At 41.9% G+C, this 26,557-nt stretch overlaps 1 protein-coding gene across 12 annotated transcripts in view; it reads right to left on the minus strand.

Annotated features, from left to right (window-relative positions):
* Nucleotides 1-9,184: 9,184 nt before the first annotated feature.
* SGMS1 (sphingomyelin synthase 1) overlaps nucleotides 9,185-26,557 on the minus strand; it is a 247,466-nt gene continuing 230,093 nt past the window's right edge. For 11 of the 12 annotated variants that reach the window (XM_059662719.1, XM_059662720.1, XM_059662718.1 and 8 more), the window contains 3 exons: nucleotides 14,653-14,806; nucleotides 11,622-11,788; nucleotides 9,185-10,925 (listed from right to left, as the gene is read on the minus strand). In XM_059662719.1, the coding sequence (XP_059518702.1) occupies nucleotides 10,746-10,925; nucleotides 11,622-11,788; nucleotides 14,653-14,806 (501 nt within the window). In that variant the 3' untranslated portion in view covers nucleotides 9,185-10,745. The remainder of the gene's footprint in view (nucleotides 10,926-11,621; nucleotides 11,789-14,652; nucleotides 14,807-26,557) is intronic. The other variant, XM_059662722.1, reaches the window with a different exon arrangement.

Raw genomic sequence — 26,557 nt, forward strand, 5'->3', positions numbered from 1 at the left:
GAGCAGTGCTGCAGGTTAACTCCTGGAGGCTGGAGGCTCTAGCCAAGGAAGCCAAAAGCTTGCCAACTTACCTAATTGCATGCTGACTCACTCACGGGGCAGGACGAGCTCCAGCTGAGCCTGCTCATGGGCGAACCCCTGCACCATCCTTGGAAGGTCACACCTGAAGTCCATCATTTTGCACTTGCACGTACACAGCCTGCTTCTTACACAGACCTGGTTCATTTATTTCCTTCCACAGACCTGCTCCTCCTATCTGATTTGGAAAATGTGAAATTCTTTCTCCACCACATCAGCACCACACCGCTGAGAGGAGACTTGGCAGGACAAAGCAGCAGTGAGCTGTGAGGACCATTTTGGATGAATGAGTTAAGCCTCGGAGAGGGCATGCCCCTGATTTTCTAGAAAGGCTGTAACTTGACGAAGATAATTGATCACACATGGTCATCTTGGTAGTTCGGGGGAAGCAAATAAGAGTGTTTACATTTTCGCTGGTATCCTTCTGCGGCAAAAATCAAACATCAATCCCTGCAGTATTGCAGTAGTACACCATATCACAGTATTAAAACAAATCACATGATTACTAGAGTCCCTAGAGCATTGGTTCTCAACCTGTGGGTCGCGACCCCTTTGGCAGTCGAACGACCCTTTCACAGGGGTCACCTAAGACCATCCTGCATATCAGATATTTACATGACGATTCATAACAGTAGCAACATTACAGTTATGAAGTAGCAATGAAAATAATTGTATGGTTGGGTCACAACGTGAGGAACTGTATTTAAAGGGCCAGAAGGTTGAGAGCCACTGCCCTAGAGGGAAAGTTCAAACTTCTAACCCTTTGGGGCCCAGATTAGCAGGTACCAAAGGCAGGGAAAAGAATGCAAAGACTGCTTGTTTTCTTAACATATTTTTATTGGTTTCAGAGAGGAAGGGAGAGGGAGAATGTTAGAAATATCAATGATGAGAGAGAATCATTGATTGGCTGCTTCTGCACGCCCCACATTAGGGATCAAGCCCATAACCCGGGCATGTGCCCTGATCAGGAATCGAACTGTGACCTCCTGGTTCATGGGTCGATGTTCAAGCACTGAGCCACGCCGGCCGGGCCCAAAGACTGTTAATATTTGATCAGTTCTTTGAATTCCATGTCATTCCACGGATGTCACTTGCAGAAAGCACAGAAGCCTAGAATTTCTCAAGAAAGCTAGTGTCACTTTTCCAGTTATTGGTGAATTGATTAGAATAGCAGACACCATCCTAGGGCAAGTCCCTGGTTTTCTTTAGGCCATAACAGAGTCCACTCAAGGACTCCCAGGGAAAGAGCAGGTGGGTGTAAGGCAAGGAGCAGTGGTACAGGTGTCTGGGAGGAAACACACTGTTGCAGGCAGGCAGGATATAGACAGGGAACTGTGTGGGAAACGGGTTAGGGTTCCTGCCCAGGCTCCCTCTTCTTCCCACTGAGTGGAGCTGCAGAGTTGCCGGCTGAGGTTTATTAGCTACTAATTGGGCTCCGAGGCTCTTCTACCTGGTTTTGCTCTTTCTGGATACCAGAATCTTGACTATAATGGTCAAGCAGTAATATCCATTGCCTACTATTGGCCAGGCACTCTGTTAGGTCCCGATGATAGAGTAGTGAACAAAAGTCCTTTCCTTCATGACGCTTCCATTCTAAATGGAGAAAGACAAACAAAAAATAAAATTAAATATAATTTCCTAGGTTATAAGTGCTAAAAGGAAGAATAAAGCAAAATAAGAGGTGAGAGAAGGTTGTTTTACATAGTATAATCAAGAGGTCCTCTCTGATGGGGTAATACCTCAGTAGATACCTGAAGAAAGTGGGAAGAAAGCATAAGTCATGCTTATACCTGGGAAAAAGCATCCCAGGAAAAAGGAATATCACATCAAGGTCCTCAGATAAGAGTGTGTTTGGTGGTTTGAAGGAAGAAGAGATGCCTAGGTTAACGTAAGCAGAGAGGGCAAGAGAAGGAGCAATTGGAAATGTGGTCAAGGTATGTGCCCTGGAGGTGCAGGACATGGAGGTCAGGAAGGCCTTACAGATCAAGGTAAGAACTTTAGGTTTACTCCAAATGAGAGACGGGAAGTCATTGGAGAATTTTGAGCAGAGCAGTGGTACAATCTGTTCTTTAGAAAGCTTCCTCTACTATTTATCACCTAGACTTGATGAGGAACACATACTGCCAAGAGGCAAGGTTAAAAGCAGGGAAACTAATTCGGAGCATTTTGAAATATCCCAAGCAAGAGACTGGGACTAGAAGGCTAGAAGCAGAGATGATGTGAAGTGGACTAATACGGATGTATTTTAAAGGTACAGCCAACAGGATTTCTCATTGGGTTTAGAAGGATGTGTGAGAAATAAGAGTCGATCAGCAGATGAAGGGATTAAAAAACTGTGGTGCATTTACACAGTGAAATACTATGTGGCTGTAAAAAAGAAGAAACTCTTACCATTTGCAACAGCATGGATGGACCTAAGTGCAATAAGCCAGTCAGAGAAAGATAAGTATCACATGATCTCGCTCATATGTGGAATCTAATGAACAAAATAAACTGATGAACAAAATAGATCCAGAGACACAGAAGCATGGAACAGACTGATGAATGTCAGAGGAAAGGATGGAGTGGGGGGATGGGAGGGGAGTGATTAACTGGAGAACTTACAAGAACACAGACAATAGTGTGGTGAAGGCCTGGGAGGGGCGTGTGGGGGGTAGAGGGGGTCAATGGGGGGAAAACAAAGAGGACATCTGTAATACTTTCAATACTAAAGATAACTGTAAAAAAAAAAAAAAAAAAAAAAAGAGAGTGTCAAGGATGATTCCAAAGCTTTCTAGACTGAAGAACAAGTAGAGTGGAGTTAGCCTTGGCTAAGATGAGGAAGAGAGTGAGAGAAGTAGGTTTGGTCCAAGAGAAGCAAGCATTGGGCATCTCTGCAAAGGAATTCAGGAGTCAAGACCTTATAAAAACAACTTGTTGAGACTGGTTAGGAGATAGCTAAATCTGCAAAGACTGACAGAAAAAAGTGTATCCCAAAGGGTGATAGGTTTCAGGTGGTTCAGAGTAGACACTTTATAATTATGTATTGATTTTGTTGTGAATTAGAAATATAAATTATAGAGTGAGGCTAAACCAAATTTTAAGGACTTTATTGGAAGAAAATGCTACATAAATAATAATACAGTGATAAATAGTTATGAGGAAAATCTTGTTAGCTATATACTAATGGATTAACTTTGAGGAACACAAGTGTGCAATTTAATATGGGATTAATTTAAGTATCTTTAAAGGCCAGTCTCTGAGAAGAGAAGCCTTCGCCATTAAATCTGCTGATTCATCCAAACTATTCATTTACAGTTGGCTCATTGTCTTCTATGATCTTTCACCACATTTCTTTTTCACATGAGGGCTACTCAGGAGCAGTGAGTCCTAGACCAAAGGCCAAAATTAGCATCTGTAGATTACTCTCACTGGGTGTTCATATGTAATTGCTCAAAGGTTACTCCCGTTGCAGTTCTTATAATTTGGTTGATTTCTAGAGAAGATATGTTTTTCCTTCATGAGTTGTTGCCTTTACCCGTCTTCTGAGAGTTGAAGGTTGTAGTAGCTCTGCTTTCAAACTCCAGCAAGTGACCCCATTAGAGACCCATGACAGTCCCAAGACACCAGTCATCCTCTGTGCTCCAGCTGACAGTGTCTGATGGGAAGAAGCCCTTCCTGATTAAGTGAAAACAGGAAAGAAGTTATCCCATGAGCCCCAGAACAGGGGTGGGCAAACTTTTTGACTCGAGGGCCACAATGGGTTCTTAAACTGGACCGGAGGGCCGGAACAAAAGCATGGATGGAGTGTTTGTGTGAACTAATATAAATTCAAAGTAAACATCATTACATAAAAGGGTACAGTCTTTTTTTCCAATAGTTTTATTCATTTCAAACGGGCCGGATCCGGCCTGCGGGCCGTAGTTTGCCCACGGCTGCCCCAGAACATGACCCTTGCTATGCCCCCCTCTTAATGTAGATAAGCCATTTACATTTAACCCCCAACACAGCTCTATAAAGCAGCTATTATGCTACCAATTTCACAAATAAAATAACATCTAAAGCTCAAGTAGCTGCATGTCCAATGTCACCCGGCCCGTAAGTAACACAACTTATTTTCTGATCCTTAGTTTTTCAACCTGTTCGATGGCACAATAAGCATTTTGCAGGGTTACTTTATTATGTACTTGTGTTTCCTTCCCGGCTGTCCTCATCTAACGCCCAGGATAACTTGAGGAAAATTAAGTGATTGCTATCTTAATTAATGATAAAGCTTTTGCCTTGCTAAAATGAGATATGCAAGCTGAGAGAGGTTTGGAGAGAGAATATGGAAGAGAAACCTGTGTTGATGAAGAGGCTGCAAGAGGAGGTTTCGGGGAGGCAGAGAAGCCAGGGGGAACTTGAGAAAGAGGGAGGGATCTGATGGGGAAGTCTAATGTTGTTTTGTTTTTAATATATTTTTATTGATTTCAGAGAGGAAGGGAGAGGGAGAGAAAGATAGAAACATCAATGATTCTCTCTCATCATTGATCAGCTGCCCCCTGTATGCCCCTTACTGGGGATCAAGCCTGCAACCTGGGCATGTGCCCTGACCAGGAATTGAACCATGTCCTTCTGGTTCATAGATCAACCACTGAGCCATGCCTGCTGGGCTCTAATTTTGTTTTTTGTAGAGTATTGGTATAATTCCTTAAATGTTTGGCAGAATTCACCAATGAACTCAACTGGGCCTCAAATTTTATTTTTTTTTACTTCCACTTTTGATAATGTGTGATAGAGCTCTATTTCCTCAAGGTCACCCTGATAATGGTAATGCTGTTTCTTGACCTGGAGGCCAGTTACTTCGGTACTTTCAGTTTGTGAAAATTAATCTGTATGTACTTATGTATGTGATGCTTCAGTTGCGTTTATAAAAATATTTTTACCCCGTATGTCTGGCTCAGACTAACTGAAATAATAAGGGACGTTAGTGACTTACGGAATTCCAAGGAAGGCAGCTGCCAGTGGCTACTTCAGCATCCAATGAATCATTAAGGACCCAGTTCCTTCCCGTGTGTCAGTGCAAGTTCTGGGTCTTCTGTCTACACAAAATCTTACCCAGAGGAAGGGGGTCTTTTCATCCATGGATTTCTTTTAAAGATCAAGACAAATTTCCTATAAGCAGGTCTGGTAATTTCTTAAAATTAAACATTTATCTACCCTATGGCCCAGCAATTCCATACCTGGGTATTGACCCATTAGGAATGAAAACATATGTACATGCATACATGCACATACACGCACACATATTTGTGTGTGCACATACACACAGAGAAAACATACACAAGAATGTTCCTAGCTGCTTTATTCATAATATTCAAAACTTAGAAATAGTCCAGGTTTTAATCTATAAGAGTGGAGATAAACTGTGGCACACTTATTCAACGGAATACTGCTAATAAGAAAAAAGGAATAAATTATCAATATATACAACATGGATGAATCTAAAAATGTTATACAGAGTGGAATAAGCCACACACAAAGAGTACATACGTAATACATGGAGAGGGCAGGGGTGGGAGATCAATAGGGGAAGGGTGGATACAATAGGTGTTTGCATCTGGGAGTGGAAGGGTGAGGGCTGGCAAGGATTGACTGGGAAGGAGGTGGAAAGGAACTTTATGGGAAGATAGTAATGTTTTTGTCATGACAGGTGTCTGAGTTACACAGATGCATGTGTCTGTCAAAACAGAAAACATACGCTTAAGGTTTATGTATTCCTTTGTAAATTTCACTTAGAAAAAAACTGTGAACAATTTTTGAATTTTAGTTAATGGTATTAATATCAAAGTATTTAGGGAGAAGTGAACTGATATCTGTAATTCACTTTGAAATGCATTAAAATAATTGGTTAGAGCATTGGCCTGTGCACCAGAGGGTCGAGGGTTTGATTCCCAGTCAAGGGCAGGTACCTGGGTTGCAGGTTCGATCCCCAGCAACTCTCCCTCCCTTCCACTCTCTCTAAAAATCAATGGAAAAAATATCCTTAGATAGGATTAACAGAAGATAAAAAATTGATTCATGGATAAAAAGATAGACAAATGGATTGATATGTGATAAAGCGAGTTAATAAAATAATGATTAATACTGTATGGGTTCTTATTGTAAAATTCTTAAAAATGTAGTGTACACTTAAAATTTTTCATAATAAAATGTTAGAGGGAGAAAAGGTTTGTACAAAAAGGGTTTCAAGGCCAAATAAATTTAGAAAGTACTTACTAGCTTAATGAAATGTAAGTAGATTCCTTTAAGGAGAGATTTATTACAGCCTTAAATATACTGATACAAATGCTGAACTTGTGTGTGTGTGTGTGTGTGTGTGTGTGTGTGGTGTAGAGAGAGAGCGAGCTGGGCAACAGAGAACTGGACACTGTCCTGTACCCAACATCCACCTGTCCTGCGGGGCCACCACCAGGGACTCTGTCCCCTGGGCTCCAGCCCCATTCCCACCAGCTCCTTTCCCTTCAGTCCTGAGCTTAGGAAGCAAGCTGCTGTACATCAAAACAAACCGGCAGGTCTTCCTAGTGAGCTTGGCTGCCTTTCCCGCTCTGACCTTCTAACACCCATAAAAGACTGCCATTAATTCCTCGTTTTTTGTCAAATGAGAAGGAAGTGGATTTGGGCCCGCTCCAAGAGGAAAATGGATTTCCGAGGGCTGCAGCGTATTCTTTGTTGCTTCTGATTTTAATTGGTGATTAAGCCCTGAACATCTTGAGAAATTAAACCAGTTTCCTAGCCCAGATCTACAGAAGGCCAAATTGTCACAGTTCTCCACTCTCACCATGTGTTACAGTGACATTTCGGATACTTCCCCATCTAATTTTGGTGACTTTTTGTTTGAATTTACTCTCGGCGAATGCTAATAGCATGTAGGCGTTATGTGTGCCGAATATATTGACATTTTCTCTCCCAAAGGAAGAACTATCGCCACCGCCACCCTCAACAACTTGTGCGGTGTGCTGGACAGTCGGTTCAGAGGACTGTGAAGAACAAGGAACGCCACCTCCGGCTACAGGCCCTGCTTCAGTCGCTCTGCCTTCAGGTGCTCAGGACCCAGGAGCCTCAGGGAAAAAGCCTCGTTAGGTGACCTCGTGGGCAGGGGATTCTGAGTGTCCACTGTGAGCTGCCCGGGAAGGGACAAGCTCTGTGCAAGCATCTGGGGTGCACTCACGAGCCCAAGAATGGGCTCCAGCATCCGGGGCCAGCGACGCTTCCAAAGCCAGCACTGTGCCAGCAGCACTCATTGGGCACGATTCCTTTTCAAGCCGTTTGCTTTACATGTTCATCCCTGGAGCCTGTGGAGAAACAGCTAGCAAACGCCTGCAAGCTCATCTGCCCGCCTCTGGTATGAAGCCTGCAAGGCTTGCTGAAGCGCGTAAGGTTGCCTGCGGTGCAAAGGGAATCTGTGCTGGGAACACATTGTATCCTCACTCCTTACCGCTGCCAGGGCCCTATCACAGCCTAACACCAGCCAGAGGTCAAAGGCTCCCTTGGCCAAAGGCTTGTGATAAACAAATGTTCCATAAGCCTGGCGATGATCTGATTGTGGCCTCACAGCCAACGATTTCAGAGAAGCCTTCAAAACAAACACCCATTGAAACAATGAGATCGCGCTGAAACATTCTAGGAGCACTGCTACACATCCCCCGTGGGAAACCCAACCTGTGCCTTTCCGTGGACATAGGCTCTTTAGAGAACGCATGGAAGACACTGCTTTGGCTGAACCCTGTCTCCCCTTCCCTCTCATGCTAATTCCATTAGCAGAAAGCAATTCAAACGGTGCCAGCTGCTCCATGTGCCAACACAGAGCTGGCCAGGGGAGCAGACTCCAGGCACCGATAAAACATGGTAGCCACGTTTCTGCTTCATTGCTACCCTGGCTCATCATCCAAGAAGACTGTGTCATGCTGTTTCAGCATTGGCCAATACTTCAAACCACCAGTGCACACACATCAGCTGTTCAGAATACTAGAGCAAGTATTTTACCGAGGGTAGTAAGGTGTCAATAGGTCCAAACTACTGATCATACATACTCAGAAGTTCAAATACAGGCCGAGTCCTGGCGTGGTTTCTTAATCCGGCCTAGCTCTCTCTTTCTGGCGGAGGCCAGAGTTTGGATGAGGCTTCTTTCTTGGCTCCCAGTGGCCTTGTGTTCATCTTTCTCTCGCTCATATTCCTCTCTGTAAAGACAGTGGTTGTTTACTGAGCACTTACCTTGCACACAGGCCTCATCATCGTCCCACCTTACGCAGAACAGGTAAAATCCCTAGTTTTGTGAGAAAAGTGAGGCTCAAAGAAAACTGGCCAAAAACAGTGCCTACAAGCAGCAGAGTTTGGATTCGAATCCACTTACTTCTGAGCCTCCAATACGAACTCTAGTGGATATGCCATACATAACCCACTTTCTCCTGGGGTGTCTTCTTCCTCCAGGCAATTACTCTCATTCTTCATGAGAGTAAACAATGGAGCGGCTCATCATTGATCCTTTCAACTAGCAAACCTTTCCTGAAGGTTTAACACAAGTTACACAGAAATAAGTGCGTACTAGTAGCTTCTAAGTATCCAGTCCCCAAGTCTTTTTGGTTCCTACGAGCAAGCAGATACCTACACGATCCACTGTGGTCTCCAGAGTCCGTAGTTCTCATAGTTGCATGGTTTTTCTTGTCAAGTGGCACAAAGGTAGATGGTAACACTGATTTTAAGGGTTGCAATTGAGAAAGCATGAAGTTCTTCCTTGAAATGACATGGATTTAAAAAACAAAGAACAGTTGGTCCTTCATATCCTTGGATGCAAAGGGCTGACTATAAGTCATAGTTCTATGAAGATTTTTCCACTGTTGCAGGGAAAACCCCAAGTCATTCAAGGTTCAACTGTAAAAGTGCACTCACACTGAAGTTTAGAGTAGGTTTTAAGGAATCTCAAGAGAAAGGAAACATGATTATCTCAAAAAAACCAACCAAACATAAAAACACACATACACACAAAGAAAAACTCAGTGATGAAATTCTGAAACGGAGCCTCTTACCTTGCTTTAATGATTTCATGTAGGACTTCCATGAACAATGTGAACACATTAGAAATAGCCACTAATTTTTAAATATCAATTTTATTAAAAAGTGCATTTTGATTAATTTACGATCTAGGTAAGCTGTTAAGATATCAGTATACTCTCTGGAATAATAACTTTACAAAGATTTAAAACAAACCAAATTTTAAAAGCCTTTTTATTTCCTTCACCATTATTGTTTTACAATACAAATATCACCTTGTGAATACACACAAAAAAACAACCCTACGGAGGATAATTCTGCTGCACGTAAAATACAGAATGGATATATATAATTCTTCATTCTTAAAAAACTATTTGTTCTCCACATTGGCAAGTATAGAATAGAATACTTCCCCAAACATCCTTTTGTTAGGAGCAAAACTTAGAATTACATGCAGTTTCTGCACAAATATATTTTAAAGAAATAGATCTCTTTTTTGTTGTTCACCAACAAAATTGTCATGAGAGTATGGATAACTAATTTATAGCTTTCAAGTTTTAGTTAAGTGATCATTTTCAAAACTCGCTTTTAAAAAAAGAAGTATTCATGGCTGTTTTCACTGTAGAGTTAAAATTGAACCACCAAATAGGTAAAATAGTGTAAGTGGGCCATGTCGTTGCCACAGGCTCACAATATGAGAGCCGGCTCTGACTTTCTGATTACCCGTTCCCCCCTCCCCCCAGTCTGTAATTCAGAGCAACTGAAAAGCCATAAGCAGTCTTCTGATTTAATTTAGCTATAAATGCAAAATTTAGTAGTGTATACATACATTTATATTTTCATGGAATACTTTAAATAAAAACATTTTTTTAAGATTGCCTACTGACCATACAATCAAGACAAGAAAGGCACTAGAAACATAGACAAATTTCTCTCCCAAGAAGCATTTTTAAATTTTAACTCTCTTCTCTTTGACATGTAAAAATCTTGAAATTTGGTTTTCATAACATCATTTGAAAAATAAAGTTAGGAAATACTTAGAAAATCACTTTATAACAGAATCTTTTTTTTTTTTTTTTTGCACTTTTTGACACACTGTCTCTGCTGATTTTACAAAACCCAAAGTTACTAAACCTTTCTGTGTCTGTCATTTTTGACTATCGGTGCAACAGGTAGAAAGATTTCAGAATCAGACCCCATTCAGGTACTTAGAAACCTTCATAGAGACATTTGCTAGAAAATGGCTTACAGCCCAATCTTTGGGGCAAGAGATATGAAAAGTATGTTTTCCCAAGAAAAATAATACGCTTTATTTCCAGATGTGACTGGAAAAAACAGAACTTAGGATACAAAAGCTTACATTTATGCTGTTGCATCATATACAAAGGAACATGGTGGTTGTGGGTTATGTAAATCCCAGGCTTATGAACAGGAACTGTGTACAGTGCATGATAAGTTAGATTTTCTTTATTGTTGTCCAACGCAGGTCCTTTGGAGAGAAAAAGAAGATCACAGTGCTGACCAGGTAACTCAATAGGTTAAGTCAAGGTAACCGTTGAAAGATAGTGGGATTAGGGAGGTGTTTATTTTATGGCATCTTCTCTCGTGGAGTTCTTAGCACTTCGGACAGGTCCTCGTTCCCCCGCTTTGCACAGCTGTTATGTGTCATTCACCAACCGGCTGTATTTAACTGGCCTACTGAGGTGGACTACTGGCCAGGGGAAGGGCCAATGGTAAGATCGAGGTACAATTCCTTGGACATTCTTTTCAAAGTACTGAAATGGCTTGTACCACCACACCCGGGCCAAGAGGTTCATCTGGGAAGCTTCTTTGAGCACCTAAGACAATAAAGAAAGGAAAGGCCAAGTCAGTAAGAGCAATTAACTTGTTCCAGCCCCAAAGGGAATATACGTATTTTTCTCATGACCTTTCACTTTAAGATCAGTTTTTTTTTTAATATTAAAATGCACAAAGGGCCCCAGACTGGCTCCATGTCCACCCCCTCACCCCAGTTTCACAGTCACACCACCATTCTACACTTGGCACTCATCTGCACACTGGGAAACACCCTAGTAGAAAAACAAGTAACTCCAATTCCAGGAGTGCAAGGAAAACCTGTGGCTTACTCAGCCTCTTGTCTAGAAATAAACACCTCAATTAGCTTTTCAGTTACTCGCTCTTCTACAATGAAAATGGACAAACTTAATGTTAAATATTAAGCTGGTGAGGGGCCAAGGGTAGGAATGCAAATCAAGCAACAGGTGGGCACAAGTTAGTAAATATTTTCAGGGACAATGAGAATGTGGTATTTGTTTAACAGGATGCAATTTCCTATGCCATTAGTAACACATTTCTTGGTCATTTTTTATTTTTAAGTGGATCAGCATCACGAAAGATAACATAGTCATAGGTGACTATCTCTTAAGAAAAGAGAAAACTAAGGCATCTGTAGATGCTTTGTACTATTCCCCTGCCACGTCAGTAACACCAACCCAGGAGCAAAAGACGCGAAAATCAAATGGGGGAAAGCTCACTTGCTGATTGGCCATAGTGTGGTACCACCAGAAGAGTCTTGTAGTGATGTAATATGCCACCACCACGTCCACAGTGTAGTGGTCATGCGCTAAGAGAATACAGAAGATTCCAACTACGCTGAGAAGCCAGCAAATCCAGTGATACCACCAGAGTCGTCGAGGGGAATCTGAAGAGAGGAGAAATTTGCAATAATCCCACTATTCAAGTACCACTAAGGGCACCCAATCACATACTCTACCACCACTGTGAGTGCAATTTCCTCATGTCCCTCCTTTTGCAAACCTCTTTGGCTATCAAATCTTAGCTTATCTGTAACCAGTGTTAACATAGGAGCATCTTACTTTATAAAGCATTTTTACTAGCAATAGTATTTCATATTTGGTTGTTATTTGACTCATATAGTCATAAATACAGTTTAAAAGGACAAATAAGGACAGGTTAATGTATCATGATCCATTTTTTTAAAAAGCTGTTCTTGGACATTTAATTTACATGTAAATAATTTGGGGTTAATTCTCTATACAAAATCAATCCTTTTGGTCCATTAGATCCTTATACATGGATTAATTATAATTGATATGACTGTCTTATTTGCTTTCCAGTCTGTGCAACCATACACTACTCTGAGTCTTTGAGATTTCCACCTTCTCAAATACAAATCAGAGAAAATCCAAATGCCTGGGAATTCCAGTCCAAGTGCATTCGCAGCGGTAGGGCAGTGTCAGATACTAAACACTGTCTGTGCCTCCACTGGAAAATCACATGAGGGAAGCACCAACATCTCCATTAGTGTGGGCCTGTCAGCCTTGTTTTCTCAATAGATGGTCTGAAATTCTAGGCAAACAATAGTTTGAATGTAATCTACCCGCCCTCCCATTCCAGGGGAGAAATTGCAGGATTTTATTAGATTCTCAAGGGGTCAAAGAATCAATAGCGCATTCAGTCAACCAATATTTTCTGAGCATGTACAATGTGCCTGGGATGGGAACTGTTCTAGGCACTGAGATCAATATACAAAACAGGCAAAAAGCCTGCCTTTGTGGGGAGATCCCTTCCCAGTAGGGGAGAGAGACAATAAGCAGGGTCAGAAGGGTGAAGGGTGGTTTGCAATTTTAAATGGAGGGCCAGGGTAGGGGTCTTAGTGTATGTACTCTTCCATTTCCAGGAAAATTTGTATTTGATACCTTAACAACATAGCAACAAATATTCATTCTTCATTTAACACTATTATAAGTGTCCATCTATTTTAGTTTTTACCTCCTCTCCCTCACCCATTAAATAGCTATCAGTATCTCATTTTAAAGATATAGAAACCAAGACTTAGAAAGGTTAAATGTTTTCCCCAAGGTCACCGAGATAGTGATAGCAGCAGGATTCAAAAATCAGTGTTTGTGACCCAATATAGCACATTGCTTTATTATCTTCCAGAAGGATAAGGCTTAATCCCATTAAAGGATTTCAGGTACCAAGCAGCAGGGGCCAGAAATCCCTCCTTCAGGCCCACTGACATCAGACCCATTCTGTTCCCATGTTCTGAGCCCAGTTACATCCTACTACAAAGGCTTGATCACGCCCTGACAATTCTGAATAGACATTGTTAGAATTCGCTCTATTTGGTCAGTGCCCCGAAGCCCATCTTCTATTCTTCGGTTGTGTCGCCTAGCTTAGTTTTTCTTAAGACCAAACCTGGGCATTCACCCTTCATTCTACCACCTGTCTTCTGAACCTCCACAATCTAACTGACAACCCTTCTTGGTCAATCTCCCTCTGGTCCTTCTACTTCTCCCCATCTCCAATGCCATCTGGTAGTCTGAGCCACCACCATCCTGTACTGGATTACAGCAGCAGACTCCTAACTTTTCTCCTGGTCTCCAGTCTTCTCCCTCTCCGATCCATCTTGCAAGCTGCTGCCAGAGTGGTTTCTCCCTCCAGAAAGGCTAAGGTGACCCTGCCCGGCTGGGACAGGCCGTCAGCAGGCACCCCATCTCTGACCGATGGAAGGTCAGATTCCTTCTTGTGGCTCACGGCATGCTCCATGACCTGGTTCCTACTTACCAGTTCTTTCTCACTCCTCATCAGTAACCACACTCTAAATTCCAAACACGTTAAGCTTCCAAGGGGCCACACCATCCCAAGACATCCCTCCTGTAATGTGTGTCCCTCCTCTGTGGTATCAGCAACCTGGTTAACTTGTCACTCTATCATGCAACTGCCTGTAGAAGGCACCTGGGACCGTTCCTAACAGTAAAATATTGAACACACTGAATTTTCTACAAGTAGATAAATGAAAAAATGTAATCTGTGGTTCATGTGTAGTACTGAAATATGAACAGCAATTAAAATGAACTAGAGTCTCATCTCAGAAACACCACTGAGAGAAAAGTGGCATGATACCATTTATGTAAATTTTAAAAACCAGAGAATAATATAATACACAAGTACAAAAACATGCATGGAAATGATATAGGAAAATGGGATGGGGGAAGGGATAAAACGTATTAATCATATGTAAACACTTTATTTGCTTTTTTGTTTCATAATAAAATATTTTAAGTGCATTTTTTGTAGGAACTTTCCCATTTAGTGTCTGCCTCCTTTAGTGTTCCTGAAGCCATGGCCTCTACGACCATGGTCCAAAGACATCACTGACCCATCACTGCACCCTCAGCTTAGAGCATAGTGCCAGGTGCTTGGAAAAATGGCTACTGAGTGAACACATGATCTTCCATCATCCAGTTAGCCAGGCCCAATACTAGATTTCTGTGTCCTGGAGATTTCCTTCTCCTTCCTTCCAGCGGTTGTCACACCCCACAACACTGCAGATGACACAGAAGGAAACAAGACACTCCAGCCAAGAAGAGCAGTTACTCCCTCCCACACATATTCCCCGGTGCCTGCTGTCTGTATGCAGGCAGGGTGGTGAGATGAGGCACTGCCCTTCGAGGCCTCCAGTCTTGCTTCAGCAGACTTGCCCCAGACCTAGGACATGGCAGGCAAGACAATTCTAATTTAAGCCTGTTGCAGACTTACACTCTTTGATAAATAAGTAGGTGAGTGTGAGCATGACCGTGTGGCCGCTGTACAGATAGTCCCCACACATGTTGTGAGAGCCAGTGATGGACAGGCCACCGCCAGCAATGAGCTTCATTATTCTCCGCAGTTGGGCTTCCCAGTCTCCAAAAAGCTGGTGGGAAAGAGAAAACAAGATTTATTAGCCCACAGGAAGGTGTGCTATAATTACTATTTATATTCAGAACTAGGCTTTGGGGTATTGAGATTTATAATAAGAAATATATATCTGGCCTTTGTCCCTGTTCCTGGCATAGAGCTTCTAAACCCTTTGGAATTTCCTAAGCGATAAGAAAGATAAAGGTGTATTTGTTATTCATAACAAGCCATTTTCAACCACACCTGAGTTCACCTGAGTTGAAAAGCCCCTAAGGATGTTCACCAGAATCAACCAGGTGGTGTGAGGGTTGGAGCTTTGAGTCCACTTCCTCCCACCTCTGGCTTAATCACCAATGGCCAATGGCTTAATCAATCATGCCTCCAGAACAAAGCCTCCACAAAAATCCCATGGGAGAGGGTCTGGAGTGCTTCCAGACTGGTGAACACGTGGAGCTATCAGGAGAGGGTGCACCCTGGAGAGAGCATGCCTCTTGCCACATACGTTGCCCTGTGCATCTTTTCCATCTGGCTGTTCCCCAGTTATATCCTTTTATAATAAACTTCTAATCTAGTAAGTAAATTGGACTCCTGAATTCTGTGAGCCACTCTAGCAAGTTAATTGAACCAGAGGAAGGGGTCATGAGAACTTCAGAAGCACAGGTGACCATCTGGCCTTGTGATTGGCATCTGAAGTGGGAGAGCAATCAGTGTTTGAGTCCTTTACCTGTGGGATCTGACACACTCTCCGGGTAGATAGTATCAGAATTGAGTTAGAGAGAGTTGGAGAATTGCTTGGTATCAGGGAAACAGCGCCTCCCCCCACCCCCCCCCCCACACACACACCTGGTCACAGGTGTGTTCAGGGTGGCTATTGAGAGTAGAGGAGACACACAGGAGAGTCTTTCCTTTAAAAACTTATATTAAGACATGACACCCCCCCACCTTGAAGACTGGCCACTCATTGTTTATGTTCCTTGGGCAACTCTTGGAAGGAGTATTGAGTAGCTTCAGAACTTTCCTGAGCTATTAGTATTTTTTATATTTCAACAGAAGCTTACCCATTTTTTTTTTTTATTACTCTGATAGAGAAAGACTGACTGGTTTGGTCTTATTACTGTTGGGTGTGTGTGTGGGGGGGGGGGGGTGTTAAACCCCCAGAGAAAATTTAGAGGTATATTTTCGCACGTGTGGCCTGAAGGACAACTGTTGTATTGCTAAAGCAGCTGAAGATTGAGCAGTCAAATATACAAATAGTGTTTGGTATGTGATTTCTGGGGACCAAAGTAAAACAAGGAACTGAGTAGGATGTACCTTCAATCTTCTGAAATTATATGGATTCAATTGCATGTTTTTCCTTTCAACAAAAGTGAAAAAAGTTTAAGAGTAAATTTACCTGTCTCTCATGCAAGTCTAGGCTGGTTCCTTAGAGTAATAAATAGCTTGAACAATTCACTCACTGCATTTTTCAATTGCTCTGTCAAATGAAATGTGTGACTGTCTCTATTTTATGATTGTTAGGCTCTTTTTAAATTCTGGTTGGCCAAGTTAATCACCATGATCATGTCGCAGCTTTTAACTGATAATATTACAGCTTTGGAAAACATGTTCATATAAATATAAATTCATTATAATTTCCCTTTAAAGTTTTTATGAAGGTTTCTAGTTAAGGCAGGCAGGTTGAACACACCACGGAGGGGATATGAATTTCCAGATTCAATGGGATCACTGAATCAGCTCAATAGAAGAAAACAGATCTACATAGCAAGACTCAGCATCATGGAATTTTAGACACACGAGGGCAAAGAAGAAACCCTGAAGCTTCCAGAAATCTGAAACAAGCTTCACATGAAAGATCAGAAATCAGATAATTTCAAAAGCAACACTGGAAAACAGAAGGCTTTAGAAAAATGCCTCCAAATTCTGAGGGAAAATAATTTCCAACTTAGAATTCTATACCCAGCCACATTATTAATTAAGCACCAACTAAGGATAAACTAAAGTCATTTTCATATATATAAGATTTCAAATATTTACCACCTGTGTACTTTTTTGGGAAATTACAAAGGATATGCTCCACAAAAGAAGGACTAAACACAGAAAAAGGAAGAGGACTCGCTAGAATGGCAATAAAAAGAGGGCTGAAAACTGCAGTCAGCCTAGAAAGTGAGCCTCCCAAATGGGCAAGTCAAAGCTCTGGAGAGCTGTCTTGAAGAAGATGAGATTGATAGAACACCCAATGCCTCTGACTATATGGCTGGGAAAGTCACAATGTGGGAGTGAATAAGTATATAGAAAATGAATAAAGTAGAAAGCATGGTAATTACTAATTATACAGGAAACAAAATATTGTGCAGAAAGGGAAAATTTTAGGAAACTACATGACTTGATTGGGAATAACATTTATAAAACTGTAATACTGTAAGCACTCTCAAGGAGAATCCATGTAATTTCAGATGATTGAAGGTACATCCTACTCAGTTCCTCGTTTTAATTTGGTCCCCCAAATCATGGCTCTTCTACCAACTAGCAGTGTGGCCCTGGAGGGAAAATTACACTGGGAAGACAGAACAAGAAGTGTTCCGTCTTGAGAGACCACTCCACATATTCCGCCCAGGGTTATCTGGTTGCATTCCGTGGAGGCAGGATGGAGTGTGCTTACTCCACTGTAACTGTAAGTGTGACCTCCCTATCCGTAGGCTTCTGGATGTATGTTTTCTTAAAGTATATTTTTATTGATTTCAGAGAGGAGGGGAAAGGGAGAGAGACAGAAATATCAATGATGCGAGAGAATCATTGATAGGTTGACTCCTGCACTCCCACTACTGGGGATCGAGCCTGCAGCCCAGGCATGTGTCCTTGACTGGAATGGAACCCGAGATCCTTCAGTCTGCAGACTATCTACAGAGCCAAACCAGCTAGGGCCTGAATGTTCATTTTTGAGAGAAGAGGTATTTTGGGGGACATTCACATCAACACTTTCTCAGTGGACAGACAGTACAAAGTTGTGAAAATTTAGGTCTCATAGCTACATTAGGATGTGAATTATGGTCTCCTAGGGTCACAGAAAAATCAGTTCTCAGTGAAAATACACCAATTCTTTTCAACTTCTAATGACTGGCTAAGAAATTAAGTAAACTGGCCAAGTCACTAAAGCAATAACCATGCACAGCAAGAAACAGAGCAGAAGGTGGGAATGCCTTCTGAATGAGGCCACTCCAGTACAGTTTGAGCCAGTGGGCCTTTGGTTATTACGAAACAGGTTTCTCAAAGCATTCTTTCAGTGCTAAATCACACCTGGCTCTGAGGGTCGTCTGTTTGCCATCATTCAGTATGCAGACAGCCCGGTGCCAGCCTTTTCCCTTAACTGCTTTGAAGAGCAGGGGCGTTCACTGTGCTTCAGCCCACTGGCAGGGGAGGGAGAACCTGGGAGCAAAGCTCATCAAACAATGCTGCATACATCAATGGCTTTGGTGCACTCTGACGAGGGGCTGAAAGTGAGTAGTGAGGAGTAGAAATGCTATTTAATATCATCCTTGTACCTTACTAATGCTTTCTCTTACAGCAGCCCTGAAGAATCAGCAAGGCTTCCTGGGCTGGGAATCAAAGTCTTGACCCTTTGGTGTGTGTAAGCCAATGCACTAGCCACTGAGCAATACCAGCCAGGGCACCACAGGTATGGAGCAAGAATGGTGTGGGGGAACTGCACAAGTGACACAGTGTACCTCAGCACTGTGTACTTTGCCAGTAGGTTCTGCTATCTCCTGTTCACCCCTTTGGTAAGAATAGCAGTTCTTTCCCCTTTACTTTTCGAGGGGACACTCACAAGGGTGCTGCTATTCCCAAACTTAGTGTACCACCTCTGTGACTTGTTTTCCCAGTGAAAGTGCCCCGGCTGTTCAGTGTGGCAATGTGACCCAAGTCCTCTGGCTCCATGTAGGTACTGCCTGCAAAACTACATACTACCTGTGCAGTGCCAGTCCCTCGCAAGCCTGGGTGAACCAGGAATTGGATACATCTAGAGCAGTGGTTCTCAACCTTCCTAATACCACGACCCTTTAATACAGTTCCTCATATTGTGGTGACCCCCAATTTCATTGTTACAAATTGAACATAATTAAAGCATAGTGATTAATCACAAAAACAATATGTAATTATATACGTGTTTTCCGATGGTCTTAGGCGACCCCTGTGAAAGTGTCGTTCAACCCCCAAAGGGGTCGCGACCCACAGGTTGAGAACCACTGATCTAGAGGAACTTTTCCTTGAGCGTCTGGGAACCTTACAGAGATTTAATGTCATGCTATCACTTCCCATTCCAACAACCATGAACAGCAGCTGTTGCTCAAAGTATTCATTCGTTCGTTCATTCATTCATTCATTCATTCATTCAATGAAGTCACTGAATACTACCACCAGGGCAAATCATTTCTTTTTTTTATTCCCGAAGAAAATTTTCCTCCAAAACAAGAAATTCACTCTCATCCATGACAAACCAAGATGGCCAGCTGCTCTTACACTTAGACCACTGATCACATCTGCTGTGGGAATCAAGCGTCAGGAAGCAGGAGAACCGGAGAACTGATGGAATCCTGTCAGTCCCACCCCCACAGCCTTCAACTGAGAAACACACGCTACACACTGCGTTTTCCCCTCAGCCTGAACTCCCCAAATGACAAAGGCCCGAAACAACAAAACTACATCCTATAGCATGTCCTTGAAGCCCCCACAGGCCAGGCAGTGTGTTTATAAGTTTGATGGATGTTTTAGATTTCCCAACAGCAGTGAGAGGCCCCAAACTGCCCCTTATCATTTCTCATGCTTTCTTAGTGTTACCAGAACAGGCAGTAAACAAGAGGGAGAGTGATTCTACATAATAAAACACTGCCCTTTGTTTTTATAGAAATTCCGACTTTTTAACAGAGCTTTCTTATCAATTCCTCGTATCCCCACATGCCTGCCATGTGCTTAGTGCAGATGATATGATGTCCATTTAGATGATCAAATTAACAGAGAGGCTATTTCTGTTTCACGGCGACTCAGTTGGGATCAATCCGAATGTCCTGCCTCTCACCTACACAATCTTGCCGCGGGGCCGGGAAAGAGCCTGCTATTGCTGCAAATACCTCCCCAGCAACAAAGGCTGAACAGTGTCTTCGGGTTCACTTTTTATTGTTGTTCTAATGAAGTTTAACCCATTTTATATGCCATTTAAGTGCAGTTGAGTAGCTAAAACAATTTAAAATAATTTATTCATTATTCTCTGAGGATCTATTTTTCATAAGTGTTTTCTCCATTTAAATGAAAGTCCCCCATCTCTATAAAAGCTATTTTCATCTTTCATAAACCATTTTCTGCCTCCTTATACAAGGTGTTTTCAGTTTGATTTTAACTTACTTTGCTTTATACTGTGCTCTGTTGGACTGATATTCCACAGGTTACCAAGTTTACTTTCATAGGAATAACTATGAGCATAAACACGATCCCAAACCCCCGTTTTGGGTGATTCTGGACAATTTTACCAGCTCTGGCTTCATTTCTCTCATCTGTAACAGGCAAGAACAATACTTCCTCATCCTCAACCCTCACAAATCAAAGCGAGATAATGTTTGTAAAAGTGATTGCTAAAATTGTACAGTGCTATTCAAATCTAAGACAGCATGACAATTGCCAGGTTAAGTCAGTATTTTGGGGGGGTGTGTATGTTGGGGCGGGAGAGAGGTTCTTAAGTGAGAATTCAAGGCCTAGCAGACAACAAGTGAAATTCAGATGGTTCTCTCCTACACACAGCCCTTGTGTATGCTCATCTGTGATCACGGGAGACTTTTCTGAACGCTTCCTCCAGATTCACTCCTGGAAATATTTCGTTTCACCCACAAATATGTCCACCTCAAGTGATCTGAAGCAGAAAGATTTCAGTATGCACCTTTTAGAACTCACATATATGAGTCTTTTTAAAAAGACTCCACTCAGCTCTGAAGAATTTGGCTCTCTGTACCTCTCCATTACCAAACACATCCATTAATTCCTATAATTCCTGGGCTAGGCAGGCATTGTGTGTGTGTGTGTGTGTGTGTGTGTGTGTGTGTGTGTGTGTGTGTGTAGGAGTCATCATCTCTAAGTAATTATCAGCAATAAGACACTCATCCCAACCAGCCTCCCTTCCCCAGTAAAAACTTTAAATTTTTTTCATGGCCTCTAGTAAGGAGATGTATCAAAGCTTCTAAAATCTTAAATAAAGGTTGGCCATGGATTTCCATTCACCCATGTTCTTATTCGTCACATTAAAGAAAGCCTGTTTTTCAGTCGGGCAGGACTTGCCTTTAACAAAATTATATTTGCTTAAGGTGTTGAGAGATCGTTTCGCCTACTTGGTCATGAAGTGAAAACTGAAGAAACAATTTCCCTCAGAGTTTTGTGTTGAACATTTCTAAATCTAAAGAAGAGCACAATGAATACCACTAGACCTTTCACTTATATTCATCGATTACCAACTCGATCCTACATTGCTGCCTCTCCTCTCCTCTCTCTTCTCCTCTCCCCTCCCCTCCATTTTCTTTTCCTCTTCCTCTTCCTCCTCCTCCTCCTCTTCTTCTTCTCCTTCCTCTCTCCTCCCCTCCCCTCTTCTCTCTCTCTCTCTCTCTCTCTCTCTCTCTCTCATTCCTGGACCACTTGAGAGTAAGCTGAATACACTAGGGCACACTGCTCCTAAATGCAAACAGCAGGTATTTCCCTCTATAATCCACACGTGACACAATTCTATCAGTCAGTAGACATCTTCATTCAGACTTCCCGATGGGCTCAGCAATGTCCTTCAGAGTTTTCTCCCCCTGATCTGGAGTCCAATCAGAGAACACAGACTGAGGATACTTGTCAGACTCTTCACTTTTCTTAGTCTTGTTTTCTTTATTAATGAGAGACATTTTTGAAGAGTCCAGTCTGTTTGTTTTTATATAATGTTCCTCAATTTGGCTTTATCGGATTGTTTCCTTATGTTTACATTCAGGTTAAATGTTCTTGGTGGGAACATTACAGAAGTGACATGTCCTTTTCTGTGCATCACATCGAAATGCATTTGCTATCACTGGTCCTAGTACTGGTTTGATCCCTTGCTTGGTCCCTTGGCTATGGGACTGTCTGCCAGATTCCTCTATTGAATGCACATCTTTGATACTTTATAATGAATATACAATTTGTGATTTTGAAATTATGGAAACATTATGGCCCCCAACCTTTCACCTAATCCTTTAGCATGCACTGATAATTCTTACTTGAATCATTACTACAGAAATCGCAAAATGTTGATTTTTCTACTATTTCTAATGTTTCTTTTATATCTATTACTTTATGTTTTCCTCTCCCAATACTAATTTTTAAAATGTTTTCAATTAATGTATTTTAGTTAATTACTGTCACTTCATTGTAATGCTCCAATTGTCTCACAGTTGGCCAGTGGGAGCCTCTCACGCAGGACAACATGGTTTTCGAATGGAACCCATTGACCTTAGTGTCGGGGCAGCTCAGGAACCTTCCTTCAGGAGGTCTCTGTTCTCTACCACGTGGATGATGCTTCATGCAGAGCCGCACACTGCACTCTCAAGGCTCTCTGCATTTCCCCAGTGAATGCTTTCCTTTTTACATTTTTAATTATTTTTCTTTTCAATTATAGCTGATATTCAATATTATATTAGTTTCAGGTGTACTCATAGTGGCTAGACATTCACATAACTCACGAAGCTCAGTGAGTGCTTTCTGACTCTGGTGACCCCTTCATACTATATAGCTGTCGCCATGTAGAAAATCTGTCACCTTCCCAGAGTCTCCCAAACACAGCCCTCTCTACCCGGGTCTAGTCCTTCCTCACCTCTAATTCAGACAACCATGCAAAAGTGACCTCAACTGTATTCTGCATGTGAAGTGTACCAAGAACCAAGATGTGGCCATACTTCTTGCCTCTGCCACTCTGTGCCATTAGGGCCTGTGAGACAACTGCTGTGAAGATTAAATGAAAATGGCACATTTAGGGTCAGACCTGGCACAAAATAGGGCCATATAATTTGGCACCACTCTGAAGCCTACCTTCTTTCTTCCTTCCCTTCCTCCCTCCCTCCCAACAGCTTACTTTCTGTATCACTGGAGAGAGGTCTAAGAGACAGATGTGACCACATAAACCCCCTGCTAAAACCTTTCCTGGCTTGCTATGGCCAGACTCCTTAGATCAAGCCCACACTCCTAAGCAGGGTAACAAGTCCCCTTAAAATCTGCCCACAACTTGCCACTCTGGCTTTACCTCTGGCCACAAACCCACAGGATCACATGCCCAGGCACATCTGACTTTACCTGCTCCCCAGACTCACTCTCTCACCCTATCTGTTTTCTCCACCTACAAGCTCTTGCTCTCTCCAATTCCACATGGCAAACTCCTACTCATCCTTTTGAGACTTGGCTCAGACAGCTCCCTCCTCAGTGCAGCCAACACTCCCAGGGGAGTGTGCCACCTTTTTCTTTGCTTCCATGGCAGCCGAGCTGCACACGCCTATGACAGGAAGGGCTGAACAAGTCAGAATGGCCTGCACGCCACATGTCTGTCATGGCTTCTGGGGGCCCATTTACCAGGGGAGGGGCGCCTGTCTTATACATTTGTGTGTCCTCAAAGTGCACCCCGCACAGGATGGGTTCTCTAGAAATGTTTGTTCAGGAAATAAGCACTTGCTTGTTTATGAAAAACGTCACATCTGCAAACTCTCTGCCCCACAATCTGCAAGTGTGACTCTTCTTGGTGATTTTCCATAAAGAAGAAAAGCATTTAGAAAGTTTGGGGTTTATAAAATCATGTCAAATGCATATATCAAATGTTAACTATACATAAGCAGGAATAATTATGCAGAAATCATAACCAGAAGTATGTAAGAAAAATACACATAAGGGACTAATAAATCTACTAAAACATTAACAGTAGATAGGGCCATAAGTGGTTATAAAAATTTTCCTCTTTTTGTATATTTTCAATGAATCTATAATGAATGTGGAATTTCTTTAAAATAGAAAAAAAATTTTAAGAGAAAGAATTTGCACATTTCTTTTTTTAATCCCTGTAAAAGGAAGAGTACGATGGAGAAAGAAGTGGGAAAGTGAAGAAGAAAGTTGAACAAAAACGAAAACTATACTGACATTAAGAAACTGGCAAAGCAGAAAAATAGGTAAAGTCAAGCATTGACAATTTGAATTCCACACAATTCAACAGGATGACATGAAGCTATTTTGGTGACAGAATATAAACCATATTCTGAAATATTACTAAGGTTAGCAGGAGCCAATCAGAATATCCAAATTTGTCAGCATGGAGGGCAGCTAGGACCACCGAGCCTGAGAACATAAGGAAGAACTGAAAAAGGTCCTAAAATCCTCAAGAGCAATGAGTCTTTTGCCTTGTAGGACAGCTCATGTCCCATCATGGCTCAGCAGTGGATTAAAGGACGTGCTCTGATCGTTCCAATCTGTGCAATGCAGGAAAACGGATGGTGACAGAAGAGAGTACACAGGCCTTTCACGGCTTTTGTATTTTATTGTTCCACTGAACAATGAAATTAATCTCCAATGCCACTCAAACATAACCCTTGTCCAACAGTGGGTTACGTTAAAGTGTGTTGGGGGGGAATTTTTTTTTTAACCATGTCTTTCAAGTTCAAGAGAGTCATTTCACTGAAAATACCATGTCAGATTAATGCATTTGCCAGCTAAGTACCTTAGCTGTAACATAACTCCTTTCGACGGTTTTCAAATCTAAGCTCACCATGGAGACCAAAAAACAGAACCCAACATGTATCTCACTTTAAAGCTTAGTCACCAGACGATTGTTACAATGGAAGTGGAAAACTGCATAATTTATTTCTTCTCTTCCATTAGCATCAGGCTGTCAGTCTAGCTGGTGTCTAGGGTAGGTTTGTTTGTTTGTTTTTCTCTCTTTTGGAGTTTGCCAAAACAGTTAGGAACAAAACTTCTTACAGAACGCTTAGAACACCAAAGAATTCTCAAATGTTTTTGCCTCGTTCTTTTAGTTTTTTAATGGAATCCTAAACAATTGGAAGAAGATGACAAGAGGTTGTTTCAGGGTTTGTACACATGTTCCTTGGAGAGAAGCTGGGATGAGATTAGTGTGGGCTAATCAAGGTACCCAAAACTGGGCAGCCTCCAGTGTAAGCCTGGAACACCCATACGCTTCTAATCTAGCAACTGAATACACCTACTTCCCTTTCCCAGTGGTTATCTTTGATGGGAGGCCCGCCCTTCTCACATGATTATTTCTCCAAGCTATTACATTCTGTGAAGTGACGAGTATACCACCATCAGATGCATGAACAATAGGGACAATTTTCATAGTTACTACTGTATACTTGTTGGAACATTTTTCTTAGAAGCCATGCATTTTAAGTATTGGCATTAAGGGAAGAATTAAGTATACTAACTATGGGGTTTAAAATGATGGCAGAACCAAGTTTAAGTTCACATGATTATATTAAACAGAAAATCCTATATTCTAAAGCTCCATTCTCTTTAATGACTACTGAGAACCGACAGGCCTTATGGTATCTCTAATCAAGGAGGAATATCCAATTCTAGAAACACTGTTTTATTATGTCCTGTCTCTGGTCTTTTTATCCATTTGCTCAGCTTTAATACCATCTAGATTATGACAAATCACAAATATTTAATTTCTAGCTCTGATTTTTCCCTCAACTTCAGACCTATACTGCTAACTGTCCTGAATAAACAAGCACCTCAACCTCTATTTGTTTAACCTGAAGTCATTAACTCCCTTTTCCTCCTTCCTTTGTAAGTATCACAGTGGTAAAAGCCTTCCTTTCTATCCTCATTCCCTACCTAATATTTATTACCAAGTTGTACTGATTCAGCCACTTGAACATGACTCAAATCTGTCTCCTCCTTTCCATCCGTACGGCCAGTGGCTTAGCTCCAGGCCCTTATCACAGGATTTTACAAATGCTGACGAATAAGTCTAGGGGGTTGAAGCATGATGACACTGAGCTCTCTTATTTCTGTACAGCATTCCACATCAATAGAACCCCTAGGTATTGCCTTCTTTCACTCTCACAACTCCTTCCGACAGATAAAAAAGTGTCATTAGCCTTGTTTTGCTAATAATCCTTCTGGGGTTCTGAGAAGTTCAATGCAACTGCCACACAGCTAGTAAGTGACTGTGCAAGATCATCCTAACCACTGGGTAGTAAGGTCCCTCTCTAGGCAATGGTTCAGAGAGAGGTTGATCAAAATTTCACGGTGAGGATATTGACAGACATCAAATAGAACAAGGGACTGGATGACATTTTGTAAGGTTCCTTTCAATTTTGAAACTTAGCTCTGGGTATGCCTCTCCAGTAGACAAAGCAGGCGTCTGGATCTCTCTCTGACAAAGTGCTACCCTCTCTCCCTTCTGACATTGTGCAGTGCAGCCCCCTAGCCCTCGGCCCACCCCTGAATTTCATAAGCTTGATCTACCATTCCGAGGGCAGCACCAAGCCAGTGAGGGCTCTGCTAACTCTTCTGTCTAGCTTCAGAAGTCACTGTTTCACCGTGAAATGCTCTTGCCAAAACAAGTTAAAATGAAATCAAAACAAGTTTCCAGAGCCAACGTTCTATATATATGAAATATGCAGGAAAGAGGAAGAAGTTAATTGACACTGAAAGCAAATAAACAGACATCCAGAATGTGGGATATTCTACAGGACAACTGATCTGATCTCTACAAGTT

Source organism: Myotis daubentonii, chromosome 13 (genome assembly GCF_963259705.1).
Source record: "Myotis daubentonii chromosome 13, mMyoDau2.1, whole genome shotgun sequence".
NCBI classification, from domain to species: domain Eukaryota; kingdom Metazoa; phylum Chordata; class Mammalia; order Chiroptera; family Vespertilionidae; genus Myotis; species Myotis daubentonii.